General features: G+C 46.5%; 1 protein-coding gene across 1 annotated transcript in view; it reads right to left on the bottom strand.

Moving 5' to 3' along the window:
- The window catches only part of LOC142591115 (uncharacterized), a 50,087-nt gene that overhangs the window by 12,852 nt on the left and 18,939 nt on the right, over nucleotides 1-18,296 (bottom strand). Inside the window, exons 2-4 of the mRNA XM_075703499.1 lie at nucleotides 17,497-17,645; nucleotides 13,002-13,114; nucleotides 1,738-1,851 (exon numbers count right to left, since the gene is read on the bottom strand). Coding sequence (XP_075559614.1) covers nucleotides 1,738-1,851; nucleotides 13,002-13,114; nucleotides 17,497-17,645 — 376 coding nt within the window. The remainder of the gene's footprint in view (nucleotides 1-1,737; nucleotides 1,852-13,001; nucleotides 13,115-17,496; nucleotides 17,646-18,296) is intronic.

The following is an 18,296-nucleotide window of genomic DNA, read 5'->3' on the forward strand; positions in this document are numbered from 1 at the left end:
CTGTCAGAAAGTTGGAGATGTACTTGCCTATTCTATTAAGTTTCCTCAGTATGGCTGCATGGTTAACGTTATTGGAGGCCCCACGAAGGTCAAGGCCGAGCACAGCTTTGATGTCGAGACCGAGGCTCTGTTTAATTATATCCTTCTTTAGTTGGAGCATGACATCCTGGGTAGATAAATGCTTACCAAAGCCAATCATCTCGGTTGGAAAGATCCCTGCATACGCAATGCCGTTAATCGGTCGAGAATAACGCGCTCTAGCAATTTGCCTCGGCATGACGTAAGGGAGATGGGGCGTGAGTTATCGTTGTCAATAGGTTTGCCTGGCTTTGGAATAAAGATGGCCCTGGCGTCTCCCCATTCCTTGGGGAGGATTCCGGTCTCCAAGTATTCGTTAAAGTATTTTGTGAGTGCAGCAACGGCTTGCCTATTGAAGTTACTTTATAAGATACTTTATAAGTTATGTTATAAGACATCTGACCGGCCCCGATGCCAACGTTGTTTTGAGGTTGGCCAAAGCGTGCGCAATCTCAGCCTCCGTAATCGGGGCGTCCATGTCCGGACTCCAAGATCCTATGTAATTTACGTGGGGAGCTTTCGTCTTTGAGGAGAAGTGCTTATCGCGTAACTCTTGGCAAAACATTGCAAGATAATCTTTTCGCTCGCGCTTTTATTTATTGATCTGATCACCATACACAGTTTGGGATTCAGTCAGATCAAGAAGGTGCCTCAATAGATGCTACGGCTGCTTATAATTTAGTAGCCACTTAGGCTTTCACACTTTTGTCTCCATTGCTGTCTAGCTAGTTGCTCAGCATAGTCCTGGGTTTCCAAGTCCAGCTTCGCTACCCGGTGTCTCAGCTTCTTGCTATAGCGTTGTCCTGTCCTTCTTCGTAAGAGCCAGCTGTTAGCGATGCACATGTGGAGGAGTTTTGCGACGAGTTCCTGCATCTGTGCCTACTCGGGTAGGTTAGTGGTATGTCTGAGCGCATCATCCTTTAAATGCTGAACACATTATTCTACTGTCAATAATGTCGGCTGAAAGCTTGTCTGTATTGTCAGAATTTAGCCCAGTCTGTGATACTAAGTTGAGTGTTACGAAAAGGTTTGTGTTGGAAGGTATGACAAGTTTTAACAGCAGGCCATCTCCACCGCCGTGAGCTCTTCTCCTTCAAGTTCAATCCCAGCTGGCATCGCCGCCTTCGCTTCGCGCACTTCCGCCGACGTGGCGGAGCCGCCGACGAGGCTTAAGTTAGGTGGCGCAAAAAGCGGTGAATAAAAGAATTTCGATACTTGCGAATGGTCAGATCTCTTGCTTAGCGCGTGTCGATCAGCGTTTGGAATGTCTTTGCCAAAATTGAAGGTCAACCAAGATAAGATGAAACCTCTGCAGAACTCGGGAGAGATGCGTCGGCTCCGTACGAACGCCGAGCCGATCTGCTCGACAGTGAGCACAGGCTCAATAGTAGAAGAAGACTGCGGTCCCTATCCCCGGTTGTGCCGACAGAGTGCGACAGAACGGTCTCGCGCAATTAAAGTTTCCAGTCTCATTAAACCGCGACAATATAAGCGAATGTATCAAAGCATAATAATTTGACGCGAGAGTTATTGCAGGAACGTACGAATGTTACTATCGTAATTTATCCTTTATGAAAGGTTTCGTGTTCACAAAAAGTATTACCACACCACTTGAATACCAACATATAGTGATAAAGTTTGTCGGCGTTTGATATTTACCTTTAGCGCCGTCTTTCTTTCCGTGTGCTTGAGCCACTCCCGTCGTCTTTGCTTCTGGAATGCGCACTACCATACATCTAGCACCATCGGCATAAAGCAGCATGTAGGGAACGCCTGGAAGTAACGACGCAAAAATAACAATGACCACACAGTCGAAATTTGAATACGTTGATGGCGTATGTTTGAGTTTGGGCCTTATGCAACCGCAACAATATTTTTTTAATAAGTCAGTGAACAAACGGTAACGGCCATTTTTAAGTTCCTGGAGTGAGCAGTAGTGGGCATTATAAAGTTTTCTGCAAACATTGCTGGTGAGATCTTAATCAGGGCCTAGCTGTTATAGTTTGTTTCGGAAATCATTTCGCGCTGCAAGGTGTTCAAATAGTACAAAGTTTCCTGGTGTGTTTGTCTACAGAAAATGGAACTATGTCCGATGAATTAGCATTTTAGTGTTCAGTCATTATAAACTTTCCTAATCTCGTTCCTATAGGCCATACTGACATCTTATGGTAACTGCGAACAAAATAATGGGTTAAATTGGGAAGATCTGCAATGATTATGCATGTGTAAAGAATGTTGTAGGCTTAATGCGTTTGAAAAAAAGATCTGATTGCTTTGAGCTTTCCTAAGCTAAAGCATATGAAATACCACCAGAAGACAGTCTGAAGCCACAGTCATAAAGCTTAGACAAATCGTCATACCTAATTTTCTCTGTTGCTGAATGAGCGCAGCGCCAGAGTTCTTTTTTTTTACATTTTTATAGGAGATATTTACTGCGTTTTCTGTACAACGATGGCCGTTTTCGGATTCGTGACCAGTTTAGATATATCCTGAGTTATTAGGGAGTTAGATCTGGGCAGGTTTCCGAGCCCAACGGTACAAGCGGGCGAGCGGAGACGGCAGTGAAGCGCCGCCCGAAAGTAAGAGTGTTAGCTCAGCGATCCTTCGATCGGTCAAGAGGAGCGCTTTGCTGCACCACCTGTAGAACAAGGTTGGAGTTACTGTGTTCTCGATCATGGTCATACACTTCAAATCGTCGCCAAATGGCCTCGTTGATTTAAGCCCTCGCAGGATGCAGAGGCCATGTTCAGTGGTGAAACACCTCCGAGGCTTTTTTGCCTGCACGAGAGCCATGCCGCATTTGATGACGACGCCGACGACATGCCGTAGTTCATGCGGGTGTTTGCCATGTTTCTTTTTCGCAAAAACGCTGGTCTGCGCGCTCTGCTGGGGTGAGAAGACCAGCGAACGAACGGCCTCCTCCGTAAACACGCCCGCCGCCCCTGCGTACCGCCCATGCGCAGTGGAGCCTTCACTCGCCCGCTGGAGCCACTGGCCCGTAAACCCGCTCAGATATAACTCTCTATGAACGGCGTGTGTTAACTGTAACAAGTTGCGCTTTTTGCGGTTCCGCAAAAGAGTAACACCACTGTATACGTCATTTTGTGAGCCGAGTGAGTGTTGTTTAAACATTCTTCTTTTTCATTAATTTGGCCCTTTATTATTACTCACGTGAGACTGCACATCCGAAATTGCCGGAATGCGCCCCTCAATTGTAGAGATACTCTCGTCTTCTGGAACAAGGCCACGACTCGAAGCTCGAAGCTCTTGTGTAACCATCGCAGTACGAGCTGTCGGGAATGGTAGGAGTTTCTTAAGAGAATTGACCACTTTTTCGAAAGCTGACACTGGCTTCCGCTTCCTTGAGCCCGCTGTTGTCCGATGAGGGAAGGGGGATGTTCTAGAATATTACGATGCCAATTTTTAGATACTGCAGAAAAGAGAACTCATTAAACACGGCTACAAGGTAGACTTATTTAGGCCTTATTGCCATAAACATTTAACTTATTCCAAAATCATTCGTGTGCTTAAGTTTGGGCTCTGATCTTACCATTAGGCAAAATACATAATTTTTATTCTATGCACTATGAAACCACAAAGCGCCAAGGCAGGGAAGAGTCTTACTCTAGTTAAATAATCCATCCGAGTAACAGACCGTTTAATTAAGCATGCAGCTCGAGAATGGCAGTATTGTGCACAATGGCTGTTTTTCATGCATCAGAACGCGCTAAAAGCCGAAACGTAAGGGCCGTTAAGCTGTCGCTCTAAGTATTCTTTGCGTTGGCACAGAATAGATGGATATTACAGCGTTATTTTTCTTTTGGACAATACAGTCTGGAATGTGGCCTTTCGCTCCATAGTAGGAGATATGCCAATGGCGAACTTACCTAGTTAATGCCTTTATTGTAGCCCATAAAAGTGTTGCGGACATTCGTTAAAATGAATGCTCCATAAACATTGTTGCACTCACGGGCAATGCGGTAGCTTACTACGATAGTACGCGTGTCAGCACCCCATTCTCGGCTGAGTATGCAAGGCAGCGCAAAGGAAGTATCATTGAAACTTAAATAGTCTTTAAAAGGCTGAAACAAGCAGGTTAGGGTAATAACACCTGGCCACCTCGAAATGCATTAGAAACAGATTGTATTTATTTGAGGAGAAAAACAAAATAGTGACAAACAGCTCTTAAGAGGAACCTTTAGCTCGGGAGCTCATATCTAAATGCATGGGAATAAAGAAATCGTTTTCTCCCGCAACCACTACACTGATTTTGATGGTGTGTGATGCTTTGCAAGTAAAAAGTTAAAATTAACATATTGTAGGATGCCGTTGTCTTATTGAGATTGTCAATTTTGTAAACATATTATTGATACCAAGCCCTAAGAACTCGCACTATCGACATGCAGCCTCGTCAAGTCAGCGGAGCTGCAGCGATTGCTATTGAATCAAATATTTATGAGAGAACCTCGCCCCATCGAAGATAATATTTCCTACTTGTTCTCACGCTATCAATAGCAGACTACAAAGAAGTGAAGCTTATATTCCTATTGTGCATTGCGATATTAATAACGAGAGAAACAACTTCTCTTCTGTTCAAGATCTACAATAGCGCTCTTAGTTATGTACAACCCACTAGCCCAAACTTGCACACTGCTTAATGTCTGGAAAATGGCACCTTCTAGAATAGTCCTCATCTCCCACAGGATACCTTCGCACATAGATATCACATGAAATTAGGCCCCTAGTTGTGCGCACCATAGCTGTGAATTCCGAGAAAAGTCACGTAAGCTTGGTAACGCTCTTCCGCTGATTGGTATCTGCCTCCCCAGTCAGCAACACCCGAAGCTCTACACAAATATATCGTTTTCCTCCCGGCATTCATCATCTAGGCAAGCATCGACCATGAACCTCGGCTGTGTTGGCTATGCCCAGTCGCTCTACATTTGCACAATCTAGAACGTGTAAGCAGTCCGTTGCGTGAACCGTGCAGTACATGTGATGTGCTTTAGTTTCCCACTTTCATTCGCCAACGCACAACGTGTCTGGTGGGCTATAAACTTTTTGGCCTTCCACGTGACATCCTAGATGAATGTCTGAATGTTTGTGGGTGTGAATTCGGAGGCCGACTAGGCCCATGGTTTTCTTCTCTCTTCGTTCCTATTTGATATTCTTTTTCTTGTGTGTTTTGTGAATGCAAGTCACATTATTTGCCTACTTCAGACATTTTCAGCCTGCCTGCCTGCCTGCCTGCCTGCCTGCCTGCCTGCCTGCCTGCCTGTCTGTCTATCTATCTATCTATCTATCTATCTATCTATCTATCTATCTATCTATCTATCTATCTATCTATCTATCTATCTATCTATCTATCTATCTATCTATCTATCTATCTATCTATCTATCTATCTATCTACCTATCGATCTGATTGTATGTGTTCGGTGTCGTGATGGCGTCGTGGTCGTTGCATCGTCGTCATTCCAGCTTTGCCATCCGACTCTCGTAATACCGTCGTCATACAGTCGTCATGCATTCGTTGTCACATCGCGATAGTGATGTCGTCCTAGTCAATCAATCGTCATCATTCCAGTTTCGTGATGTGGCTGTTGTCATGATGTCGTCCTACTCGGTGCCAGTGGTCCAAGCTAACTAATATCTTACGCCACTCGGTATCTGTTCGGGGTCGTGTTGCCATCGTGGTCGTTGCATCACGATCATTTCATCTTTATCACGCGACTCTGGTCATGCCGTCGTCATTATGCCATCGTTGCCCCACAGTAGTCGTCAGGTCATCATCATCATGCAGTCGCTTTATTATTCGCACTACTTCAGTAAAGTAATCCTATTATATTCATGCCGACGACGCCATACAGCCTTCGTCGTTCCATCGACGTCAGTATTTCTTCGTCAGTGCTTTGTAACTTTTATTCAATCAGAATTATGCTACCTCGTCATGCGTTCACGCAAGACAGTCGCTATTGTGCCTCAGTTGTCAGACCATCGTCGTGATTGTGTCATAGTCGTGCAATCAGCGCCACTCCAGCTTCGTTATCCGGCTGTCATCTTCACGCCATACAGCATTGGTGATACAGTCATGGTCGCTGCATTGTCATCATTGCGTCGTTGACATTCCATTGTCTCTATGCCGCTGTCTTGCCATCGTCGTCAATGAATCTTCGTCGTGCATTCGCTGTCGCACCTTCGTTGGGATGCCGTTGCGGCTGTTGCATTGTCAACATTGTAACATCCGTATCTGACTCTCGTCATGCCGTCGTCGTCGTATCGTTGTCGTCAAGGTGTCCCCATTGTCGTCAATTCAGTATCGTCATCTCATTGTCGTAATGCCATCTTTGTCATACCACCTTTTTTATTCTATCGACGTTATTCCTAGTTCCTCATTTTATTGCAATCATGCTGTTGTCGTTCAATCGTGATTAAGCCACCATTGTAGCGTGATTGTCGTCATTACGTCGTCCTCGCACAGACGCTATCATGCATTTACTTCCATATATTCGTCTTGGTCCCGCCATCGTCGTCATTCCCGCTTTTTTATCCAGTTGTCGTTATACCGTCGTCGTTCTCTCATTGTCCTAATGTAGCAGTCATCATGATATCGTTTTTATACTACTGTCATAATTCAGGAATCGACATTTTCTTGTCCTCATGCCGTCATCGTTACATGTTTTTGTACATTAATTGATATAATTTTTAAATCATCGATATCTGATAAACGTTACTTCAGGAATATGGTCATTCGTTACACTGCTCGATTGTTATTCGCTTTACTGACAATCTTTGTGATATGAGTTTGGTCTTAATTTTTGTATTTTTGTTTATTTAGTGCTGAGTTAGTGAAGCCTTAGGTGGGGTTTTTTTCTTTTCATAATGCGAGACTATCTTTTTCGTCATTGTTCTTTGTATTTTTGATACATCTCTTTTTTACCGTCTAGCCTCACTATTTGCCATTACTGTCTTCATATTTTCTTCTAAAAGAAAAAGGAGGCGGTGCAACTTCCAATGGTATTTACGAGCCTTCTATTTCTAATAATTTTGTTTCTGATGGGTTTTTTATTTATATCTTTTCAACATAAACAATGAGAAATATGTATGAGGTATCCTTCGCTTTTCGCTAGCTCGGTATGTTACCTTCTACCAAAATTACGTTATATGGGCTCGCGCACTGTACACAAATTAAGTGGTGACCTTCACCTCTCAATATGGTTCGCATTGCTGCCATGAGCCGCACACTATAGCGATCACAGCAGCATCGTGCTACTACAGGGAGAACGCGAGGAATGGTCCAGATATGGCTGGGTATTTTCGCAGCAATTTTTGGATCATGACCTCCCCACAAAGGACCAAGCTGCACTGCATCATTTGTGCTCCCAGAAAAATTTTTTCGGACATGTGTGTAACCACATATGGGTATTTGTGACCCTGCAGCAATGCGCGGTTGCGAGCTAGTCGTGCTAACTGCAGTATTGCACTACATTCACTCTTTTGTGCAAAGTGCTGTGCTCCACGCACTTTCTGAGGGTGCTGCCAAATTGATGTATCTCGGAAAACACAACAGGCAATACTATAGTGGACAAATGCGACGTTGTATGGCATCGCTAAAGAGTTCTTCAGATGGGCGTAGTGTCAGCTGTGAGAGCCTGTTACTGTTGAATTAATGACTCACAACACCGAAAGAATCGCTAATGTCTGCTGATTTGTTTCTTTGGTTCTCCAAGAGCAAAAACAGAGTGGTGAGACATGCTATATCCGCAGACACCCTGAGCAGGATTGCTATATCTGCGTGTTCATGAATTGTACAAGTAGCTCATCGCATTTCTAGCGCATTTCAATTCATGCAAAGGGTAGTAGTTCACGAGTAAGGCATGATTGGAAGTGCATGGGCCTAGGCTTTTCACAAAACAGAGAAACGCAGTGAACGAAAACGTAGCAATATATCGTGATGGGGACACAGATATCACACATATAACACTGTTCATTCATAACAGTCGTGGCGTGAGGTACCACTATAATTATGCGCCGGCGAAGCCCCCGAGGCGACACCATCATAGTCTACTCGAGCAATCTTCATGATCAGCTAGGCAGAACGCATGCCAGCAGCCTCAATTGTGAGGTGGCAGTTCGGGAAGGCACGACAGGCCGCGGACAAGCCCTGTGGCGCCTTGGAGCAAACTCAAGAGGGGCCCGAGATTGTTCTGTAGGTGCTCTGGGGAACAGGCCTAGACTGCCCAAGGAAAGTGGCCGGGACCGTAGGTCTGGTCGGCATCTTAAGGTGACTACCTGGGTCCAGGCAGGGACGACAGAGTTACCTGTGGCCGGAAAAACGTGTGGTAGCACAGCTACGGTGCTGCCGGGACAGAAGTCGCAACCGTAAGCCCTGCTCCAACACCTGGTGATAGCAGGACACAAGCTGGAGTAGTGGCCAGGACTGCAGACATTTGACGCATTTGCTGGGTATAGAACCGAGAGGCCCTGCGACAGAGAGCGGGACGACGAAGGGCACGCGGAGAAACCGATGATGGCCCAGGCACGAGCATTTACAGATGCCGGGACACCATAAGGCTTGTTTATCTGGGGTGCATGCCGGTTAAATCGACTTGCGACGACATTGCTACCACAACTCCGTTGTCCCTACGTAGCTGGCTGCACTGATTGTTGTCCGCCACCCGCGGGCACTACCGCGGACGACACGCATCAACCATACGCTCCCGCAACACATCTTTAACCACGCATACAAATGAATGGTTCAAAAGATGCGTCATTGGTTCGTACCAGAGAAGATGAAATGCATTATCGCAATAGAGATGGGTGGCTTGAAGCTGGGTAAGCTAAAAATAAACAAATAAATTGAGAACAGGTTTATTAGCGGCTACTTATGCAAAGGGCACCGCGACCGGGAACGGCGGGGTAGCCCGAAGTACTGTCCAAAAAGACGCCAGCAACCAGCAGAGTGAGCAGAGCCGAGCTGCGCGTGTGCGATGCCGCTGCACAGCGAGACACCTCTTCTTCACAATCTCTCCCGGACGAAAAGAGCCATACTGGTAACTTAAGAATTCGAAGGCAGAGGGTAGTGTTAGGGCTTGAGACGCGGGACATGGAAAATGTCATGTCCACGCTGTCGCAAGTCGTCCGATGGTGACAGTGGCTCAATGAGAAAATTCATCGGTGATGTTCGCTCCAAGACTTGGTAAAGCCCTTCAAATTTTGAGACGAGTTTCGAGGAAAGCCCCTGCGTTTGAAAAGGGATAGGCAACCACACAACAGAGCCTGGAGCGTAGGTGTTGTTTGGAAGCGAGTCCGCGCGGTTTTCTTTCTGGTGCTGCTGTTGCTCGGCCGTAAAGGTGCGCGCGAGCTGACGGCATTCCTCGGCTTGTCGGGCGACGTCGGACGCAGGTAGACACTCAGAGGTGTCAGGACGGTTCGGAAGGAGCGTGTCGATGGTATGCTCACGGCCATGCAGGAGAAAAAAAAGGTGAAAATTCCGTAGTGGCCTGGATCGCGGTGTTGTACCCGAACGTGCTGAATGGAAGAGCGCGGTCCCAGTTATCATGATCAGATGCCACGTACATCGAGAGTATATCAGCAAGTGTGCGGTTAAATCGCTCTGTGAGCCTGTTAGCCTGGGGATGGTATGCCGTGCTTGTCCAATGAATTATGTGGCATCTCGAAAGCAAGCCTTCAAATACTTTACTATAGCTGAGGAGTTCTCGAGGTACGCCATGTCGGTGGACGAAGTGGTGTAAGACGAAAGAGGCTACATCCCGTGCTGTAGCACTTGGTAAAGCAGCAGTTTCAGCGCAGGGTGCCGAATGGTCGACAGCAGTTACATTCCACCGATTGCCCTCTGGTGCCATGGTAAGCGGGCCTTATAGGTTGATGCCGACCCTACGGAAAGGTTTGCATGGCACATGAGTGGCTGTAAGGCACTAGATGGGCGTAAATGTGGCGATTTGCGGTGTTGACAGGGAAGACAGCTCCGAACAAACTTCGGGACAAAATCGTACATGCCGCGCCAGTGATCACGGTGTCGCTTTTGTTCGTACGTCTTGAAAACTCCACCGTGGCCACACTGTGGATCGTTGTGGAAAGAGGCACATATTTGTAACCTTAAGAAGCAGAACATCACCAGAAGCCATCTACGCCCTTCAGGAGTGTAATTGTGTCGGTGGAGCAGCTGGTCACGAATGGCGAAATAAAGTGCTTGGCGTTGAAGGGTTCCGGATACAGGAATGGTCAATACTCCAGATAGATAGTCGAAAAGAGAAGGGATCCACGGGTCACGACGTTGTGCGGTGGCAAAGGAATCCATGTCGAGAGATTACACGGAGTGTCCGGAAGTTGTTCCACAGGCCGAGTCTGGAGGTAAAGGTGAACGGGACAGGGCGTCTGCGTCTGAGTGTGTGCACCCGCTGCGGTGTACGACGCGAATATTGTGCTCCTGGTTGCATAGTGTCCAACGGGCTAAGCGGGCAGTGGGATCTTTAAATTTGGCGAGCCAACAAAGCGCGCGGTGATCTCTGACCAAGTCGAATGAGAGCCCGTATAAGTATGGCCGGAACTTGCCAAGAGCCCATACTAAAGCCAAGCACTCTTTTTTGGTAATGCTGTAATTGGCCTCAGGCTTCGGCAGCGTGCGCCTCGCATAGGCGACTACGTATTCGGGGTAGCCGGGCTTTCGTTGGGCGAGGAAGGCGCCGAGACCGACACCACTGGAGTCTGTATGTAGCTCAGTTGGAACTGACCGGTAGAAATGGCGAAGAATAGCTGCAGAGGTGAGAAGACGACGCAGCGTAGCAAACGCGGAGCCACATCCAGGGGACCACGAGGAGAGGTCGGCGTTACCGCGTAGAAGCTGACTCAATGGCGCCATGGTCGAAGCGAAATTCCGAACATAGCTCCACAGATATGAGAATAGGCCCACAAAGCTTCGCAGTTCTTTCATAGTCTTAGGCTTCACGAACTCAGCGACTGTTCGAAGTTTTGCAGGATCGGGTATAACGCCAATCTTGGACACAACGTGGCCTAAGATGGTGAGCTCCCGCGCGGCGAAGCGGCACTTTTTGAAGTTGAGCTGGAGACGGGCGTTATTTAGACAGGTAAAAACATATCTGAGGCGGAGCAGGTGAGTCGGAAAATCAGGCGAGAAAAGCACGACATGGCCGAGATAACAGAGACGCCTAGACCACTTGAGGCCACGCAGCATGTTGTCCATGAGTCGTTCAAACGTGGCAGGGGCGTTACAAAGCTTGAAAGGCGTCACGTTAAATTGATATAAACCGCCAATCGTAATGAATGCGAAAGAGGTGCCTCCACAGGCAGTACTGGCTGCGTATAGGTGAAAGGCGCGGAGACAGGCTGCACTCCCAGCGCAGAGTTGAAATTCGCCTCTGCAGGCGGCTGGTGGTGTGTAGAACGAACAACTTGAGCGAGCTCTTCGGAAATGAGGGTGCAGAGCCTGTTTGGAAGACGGGAGGTGGGCTCCTGAGTGAAGGGGACTAAAGAAATTTGGCGGGCAACATTCTCATAGACGAAGTCCTTGGCGTGCTGAAAGAATGAGGATTGGTCGTACATGCTGTCAAGGCTAGCGAACGAGTCGTCACTTCGCGGAGGGCGCTGAGTCGAAGCACGTTGCTTCCTTAACTCATCATAGCTTCGGCATAGGCTAACGACTTCGGAAACGGTGCGTGGATTGCTGGCTAGGAGCATCTGGAATGAGCCGTCATCAATGCCTTTCAGTATGTGGTGAATTGTGTCAGCTTCGTGCATGGCGGCGTTGACGCGTTTACAAAGGTCCTCGACGCCTTCAATGCAACTCGTGCACGTTTCTGCCATATGCAGTGCTCGGGCATGCAAGCGTTGTTCGGCGCGTAGCTGGCAATCAGCGGGTCGGCCGAACACTTCCATAAATATTTTTTGAAGACTGACAATGTGGGTACGTTACTTTCGTGGTTGTGAAACCAGAGTTGAGCAACGCCAGCGGGATAAAATACGTTGGTTAACTTGGCTGGGTTACCGAACTTATTGTGCGCGCTCACCCGTTCGTGTGAAGTAACCAGTCTTCCACGTCTTCGTCGTCTGCACCGATGAAGATATCGGAGTCCCGTTGTCGTGGAACGCTGGTGCAGCTGACGGACTGTGGCGTCGGCGCCGTTTGGGATGAGCTGACGGTCATGGCGGACGGTAGCGTTCTTGATCGCAGCTAGAAGGTGTCCGGTGACGACGTTTGGAGCACCGCATCTCCACCAATTGAGAATAGGTTTATTAGCGGCTCCTTATGCAAAGGGTAGAACGACCGGGAGCGGCGAGGCAGCCTGAAGCATCGTCTAAAATGACGCCAGCAACCAGCAGCGCAAGCAGAACCGAGCCGCACGTTGGCGATGCGGTTGCACAGAGAGGCGCGTGTTCTTTACAAAAAGTTGAATAATTGAATCTTTGCTTCTTATGGGCCAGAACTGAAGATTGGTAGGCGACCCGTAGAGGTTGAGTAAAGAATAATATCGGCCACTGGGTGTTTGTTAAACAACACCCATCCCCCTGTACACGAGCACTCTTAGATTTCAACCCCATCGTTTAGGAGCGCAACGCCCCAGTAACTCAGTCATCGCGGTGGATACGGAATACGTCATCGCAAGCGGTGCACGTAGACGCTATCATATCGTGTTGAGGGAGAAAAGAGAAGCGATCGAGTTGCAAGCGTACCCTCAGGCACTCATCAACGAAGCACACTACACCCGCACACCCGGAAAAATGTTCCGGCTTGTTTTGGACGAAGGGGTATGCGCCTCAGACAGGTGTTGTGGCATTAAATTACCTTGATACACTACGAAATACGACACGCCACTGTCCAATTCGTGGAACTGTGGCTTATGGAGGCAATGAGCCTTTGAATTTGGTTTTGAGTTGTTTTACTTACCATCTGTGTTCAGGGGCTTAAAGTCATCCGGTGTTGCGTTGCTTACATTCGCTGCATTACGATTACTGGAGCCAGTCGACGAAAAGAAAAGCAGATCAGCGATGCCTTTTTCTCTATAAGAGAAATTTGAACGTGAACAGGTGTTATAACTGGAATTGCTCCTTCATGCATTTCCTGCTGAAGGCGAAAGTCATAAGGAATATCTTGCCTCAGTTTCAAGATATTCAATATATATGTATAGAACCATTGATTTTTTCTCAACACAATGAATTCAGCAGTTAAGAGCGTTGCTTGCAATAGAGATAAAGCTTACGCTTTAGAATGACATTACCAGACTAAATACGAAACATGAGAAAACAAGCTGTCTAATTCCATTCTACGGTAAACTGCCCCTTTTTTGAGTAAAACTAATTACCTAAAGCACTTTCTTCAGCCAGAGCCTAGAACCTAGTTGTTGTGGCAGTTGATGCGCATTTTAGCATTATGATTAATAGATTTCTGGTATAATGTTGCTAAGTTTATGTGCACAGACTGCACAGTGAGCATCAACCTAGGAGGGTTTGTGCTTCATTACGCTGTTACTCTAGAATGTAGGTCAGAAAAGCAACAAAATTTTGCCTTTACAGCAAGTTTGTTAGTGCTTAAGGGAAGCGTCGACGCACTTCTCTTTCAAGGTATTAGAACACAGCTACCGCTATCCGTTTTCTTTATTATGCGCACAAGTAAATGGAGATGGTGTAATCTCCATCGCACCCAAGATCGGCGAAAAGTACGTCCGTGCTAATCCGCTGTCCTTTATTAAATGTGAAAATATAAAAACAGAATTGCAAGCAAAGGAATTTTTGACGTTGGTCCTGCGGCCACCTGTAGAACTTTAGCCCGAGCCTAACACAATATGCAGCCATCTTAAATATTATTTAGAAAGGATCCGCCGAGTTCCAACAAGTGCCAGTTAACGTCAAGAGGTTACTTCTTTCTAATAACATACGTAATTACGGCACATTGTGGTGATTTATCTGCTTTGTTATATCAATGTTATTGCCCTTTTTTATTGCCAGCGCTTGTCATCGTTCAATTTAGTTTGCGATTTTCCTTCAGGCAGGTTCGTTTCCATCGAGTTGTTTATTCAGTATGCCGTAAAATGCTCTGCAGTGAATTATTCTTATTGCTTTCTGCACTTCTATTTCACCATTTTAATTATTTTCCCTTGCCCAGATATTATGTGCGTCCACGTCTTCGTAAAATGGCGCTTTCTTCTCGCACAAGAGCTGCTGTCCAATAGAAGTGGCCTATGTGTTCTGCACACCAAGAAGGTTGTTAGATTGGTCTACCTAATATGGTCATGTTGCAAGGTTGTAAAGCGCGAGGATGTAACAACAGCACGTCTCCGTCTGATATAATGTTATGTTTACTGCTGCGCTCGAATACACACTTGCTAGCATTATACGTGGCCGCGTTATTTATCTTCAAGTTTCTATTTTATTCTGTTTCATACTAGACCATAATTCTACATCAACCGCTGCAGAGCTTGTCGCTATTCGGGAAGCGATTCGCCACATCTGCGGGGAAAGACCTCAAGAGTGGTGCATTTCCACGGATTGAAAACCCGCGCTGCAAGTTTTGCGACGCTTCCTGAGCCACACCGCATATGAGGTTCTGGCACTGCAGGTCACCGAGCTACTTTCATGCGCTCAAGAAAAACACCACCGCATAGTGTTAATGGATCCCGCGACACTGTGGGCTCAACGGTAATGAGATGGCCGATGCTGCAGCAAGGCGCGCCCTCAGCAATGGCCTGCGAACTGTAGTTCCATTCTCCAGACCGGACATCACATGCCTCCTGTCGGAATTGATGAGGAGTACGACGAGAAGATACTGGGCCCAGCCAGACGCTCGTCATGTCCGCCTTAAAAGGCTATATGCCTTTATGAAATTTCCTATTCTGCGTGGAATTCCTCGCCCTCATACATGCCTGATAAACATACTGCGATTAGGCGTCGCCTTGACGCGCAAATATTTGCGCATTATTGGACGGACAGACTCCCCGGACTGTTCAGTGTGTGGCGCTGTAGAGAGTATGGAACATGTGATCGTGCTGTGCCCTGAGTATGCGCGCTAAAGCCTGACAATGGCAGATACCTTGAGATATTTACATAATAGACCACTGTCGGAGGACCTCTTGCTAGGCGCATGGCCACAGAGTTGGCAGACGACAGGAACAATGCGTGCTCTTTCACGTTTCCTAGGTGACACGGGCCTGGACTCACGCCTGTGATACCAGTTGTGTAATGTGTCCTTCACCTCGTTCCTCCCATTATCATCCCCCATTGTGACACTTTTCCTTCCCCTCTTTTTCTTCCTCCCTTCTTTACGTAGATTAGCAGGCCAGATGCTCCATTATCCGGCCGACCTCTCTACATTTTCCAGTCATTAAAATACTTCTTCTTCTATCTTATTCTAACAGACACATCTCTTTTCCATGGCATGATGACTTAACGTATCTTGCTATAGTATGCTTTGTTTTTGATGCGATTGGCGTTGTTTGGAAACTTCACACACTTTCAGAACAATGGTTCTGTCAGGCTGGGTCTGTCGCCGCTTTTCCGCCAACTTGGGTCACTGGATAGTGCATGGTGCAGTGGAAAGACACTCGGGCTAATGTACTTGGGAATCAAAGTTTCAAACCAACTGCCAGTCCAACTTGGTCACTGAATATGAGACAATGCACAGGTATTCGCCGCTCTTAATAAACTTTTTTTTGACGCCAACTTGGGTCCTCAGGTAATGAGTGGAGCGGATTCGCTGTGCACACAAGGTTCTTGCGACGCCTCAGTAACGACACTGTAGGATAATGGCTTTATATATAAAGTACTTCTTGCCCAGCAGGCTTGCTCGGGTGGATATTTGCTTTGTTGCAGTGTGCGCTACGTTACGTTACGTTAAGACGCGATTGTGCGCGTCATGCCTTGCTGTTTTGCGGCCCTGTGATAAAAGCGTAACAGTGCCGTTTAAGACCTTTCGGCGTGTTTATTTTGGGTCTGCTTGGTTCACTTTGCGAACAGAAACTACACCGAGATCAGCCCATACCCAAAACGCAGTTTTGGGTACGAATGAAGGACAGGAAGCAATGGCATGCGTGTGTTTACACTGTAAATTGCTCAGTTATTGTCCCGTTACGGCAAATAAACAACACTGCGCGGAACATGACGGTTTTAGTGTCCTGTGTTTTGCATCCGCATGAGTGATCCGCATTCGAGTATTCGTGACCACGAAAACAGAAAGCAGCCCATGACGAGCGCGCTCGGAAACGATCGAGTGCGCACGCGTCAATGCCTTACTGTGGGCGCTTAATGTGTGTGTGCTTGACTGCGACAATTGTGCGATGTTCACACTGTCTGACGAGAAGCAGGTTCCACCATTTGTAACAAAGCTGGTGACCGCGTCTATGACGTCGTACGCGGATACTCACATTATGGCATGTTCTCTAGTGATTGCGTGAGAGAAAGTAGTAAAGCATATGTAACTGGCAGCGCACGCGATATAAAATACAATGCTTCTCTCTCGTGGGCACTGCACTGGCCAATTAATTGGTTCTGTTGCTGAGTGTATCTGCTGTCAGCTTTAAATGATACTCACTGTTGCTTCCTGTGGAAGTCTTACATGAGTACGTAGACGCGGCAGCTTTCCCTGCGACTGCCGCGCAAAAGATGGTAACTTAATTTACACACATCAATGGTGATATGTTAAAATCACCCGGCGATCGAAAAATGAAGCCAGGTAAAAGTACATCACAATGTAGGCCGGTAGAACGTGGCACACATGTGATGTTTATTAAACAAAATACCGGTCCAATGTACTAAATGTTGTCTAGTATTTTCATACCATGCCTAAAACCCCCCAACAGACGTGTATACTTAGGCACATATCGCAGAAGAAAGCGTAGCCAACTGCGCGACGTTGCAGCTGCTGTGAAGCAGGCGACTCTGCAGCTGCGCTGAAGCAGACGATAGGGCAACGGGCTCTCGTTAAATTATCTCCCTGGTATATTCTTGTTTTCTGAAATGTTATCGCAATAAAGAATACATACGTCCGGTATTCAGAGACGACAAGACGGCCGCAGCGCTTTTGGAACCGACCACCGCAGGGGACTGTTAAACGCAAACACACTGTGGCCAGCTACTGCTCGTGCCATTGCCGCAGTCCATTCACCATCATCGCCATGTTAACAAAAACTTGGTGGCCACCTAGAGGCGCTAGAAATTATGGTCTATACGTGACGGCGCCACTTTCAAAACCTTTCATTAGTTGCTGTGCTAGTAATCAGTCCGCACTGATGCAACTGGCGGTAAAAATTAAGGTTGTCTTATTGCTGCTCTATCAGTATGCACAACTTGTTCAAGCACTTGCGTTAACGCACTATTCAGTTAATTTTGACGCTAGGTGTTTTAAAAGGCGTAATAAAAATTTATGTTTACTAACTGCTCTCAATACGTACGTTTTTCCATCGAGTGTGTACCGCACATGCAGTTTGTTCTCAGTGTTGTTTTGTAGACGCCACAATGAGGCGCACCACCGATGTCTCTCATTCTCCTCAAGATAAAAATTTTGGAAAGACAGAAGGTATCTCGCGTTTGGTGGAAATGCCTGTAAGAGATTATTGCATATATTATGCGCAATCATACTGATAGCTGTACGCGCACTGAGCTCAATTCAGAGGTTAAATAACGTGTATGTTGCCACGTACTCATTTTAAAAAACTTCGCTACGCTTAATTTCATCATTTCATCAATCATCTATTGTTGTCATGCTGTGCATCTCCTGGAATATTTACTTGGTCTAATGAAAACATTGTGAACGTTGTCAACAATGTGATAACTAAAAAATCCTGCTAATAAATGTGCATGCAACGTTATAACCCTTACCAAAACGTTGAAATGTTATTGAAACATCATTACGCAATGTCAGAAAAGAGATTGAAAGCACAGTGTGCAAATGTTGAAACCACATTTAGAACGTCGTTGACAAGTGTTGACAATTGGTCCGCGACATTTTGTCGAAACATCAGTGGCACATTTCAATTTCAACCATCATTGATGTATTGCTGAAACCATGTTCTATTCCAATAATTAAAGCTAGTTGAAGCATTGTTGAAGATATGTGGAACGAAAAGACTGAATGCTCATTGATGTATTCTTGAAATGTGTTCTCTTTCAATATTAAATGCCTATTGAAGCATTTTTGCAGATGCGTCTTGCATCAACATCGAAAGCCTGTTAAAATATTGTTGGAACATGT

Source organism: Dermacentor variabilis, chromosome 8, assembly GCF_050947875.1.
Source record: "Dermacentor variabilis isolate Ectoservices chromosome 8, ASM5094787v1, whole genome shotgun sequence".
Lineage (NCBI taxonomy): Eukaryota > Metazoa > Arthropoda > Arachnida > Ixodida > Ixodidae > Dermacentor > Dermacentor variabilis.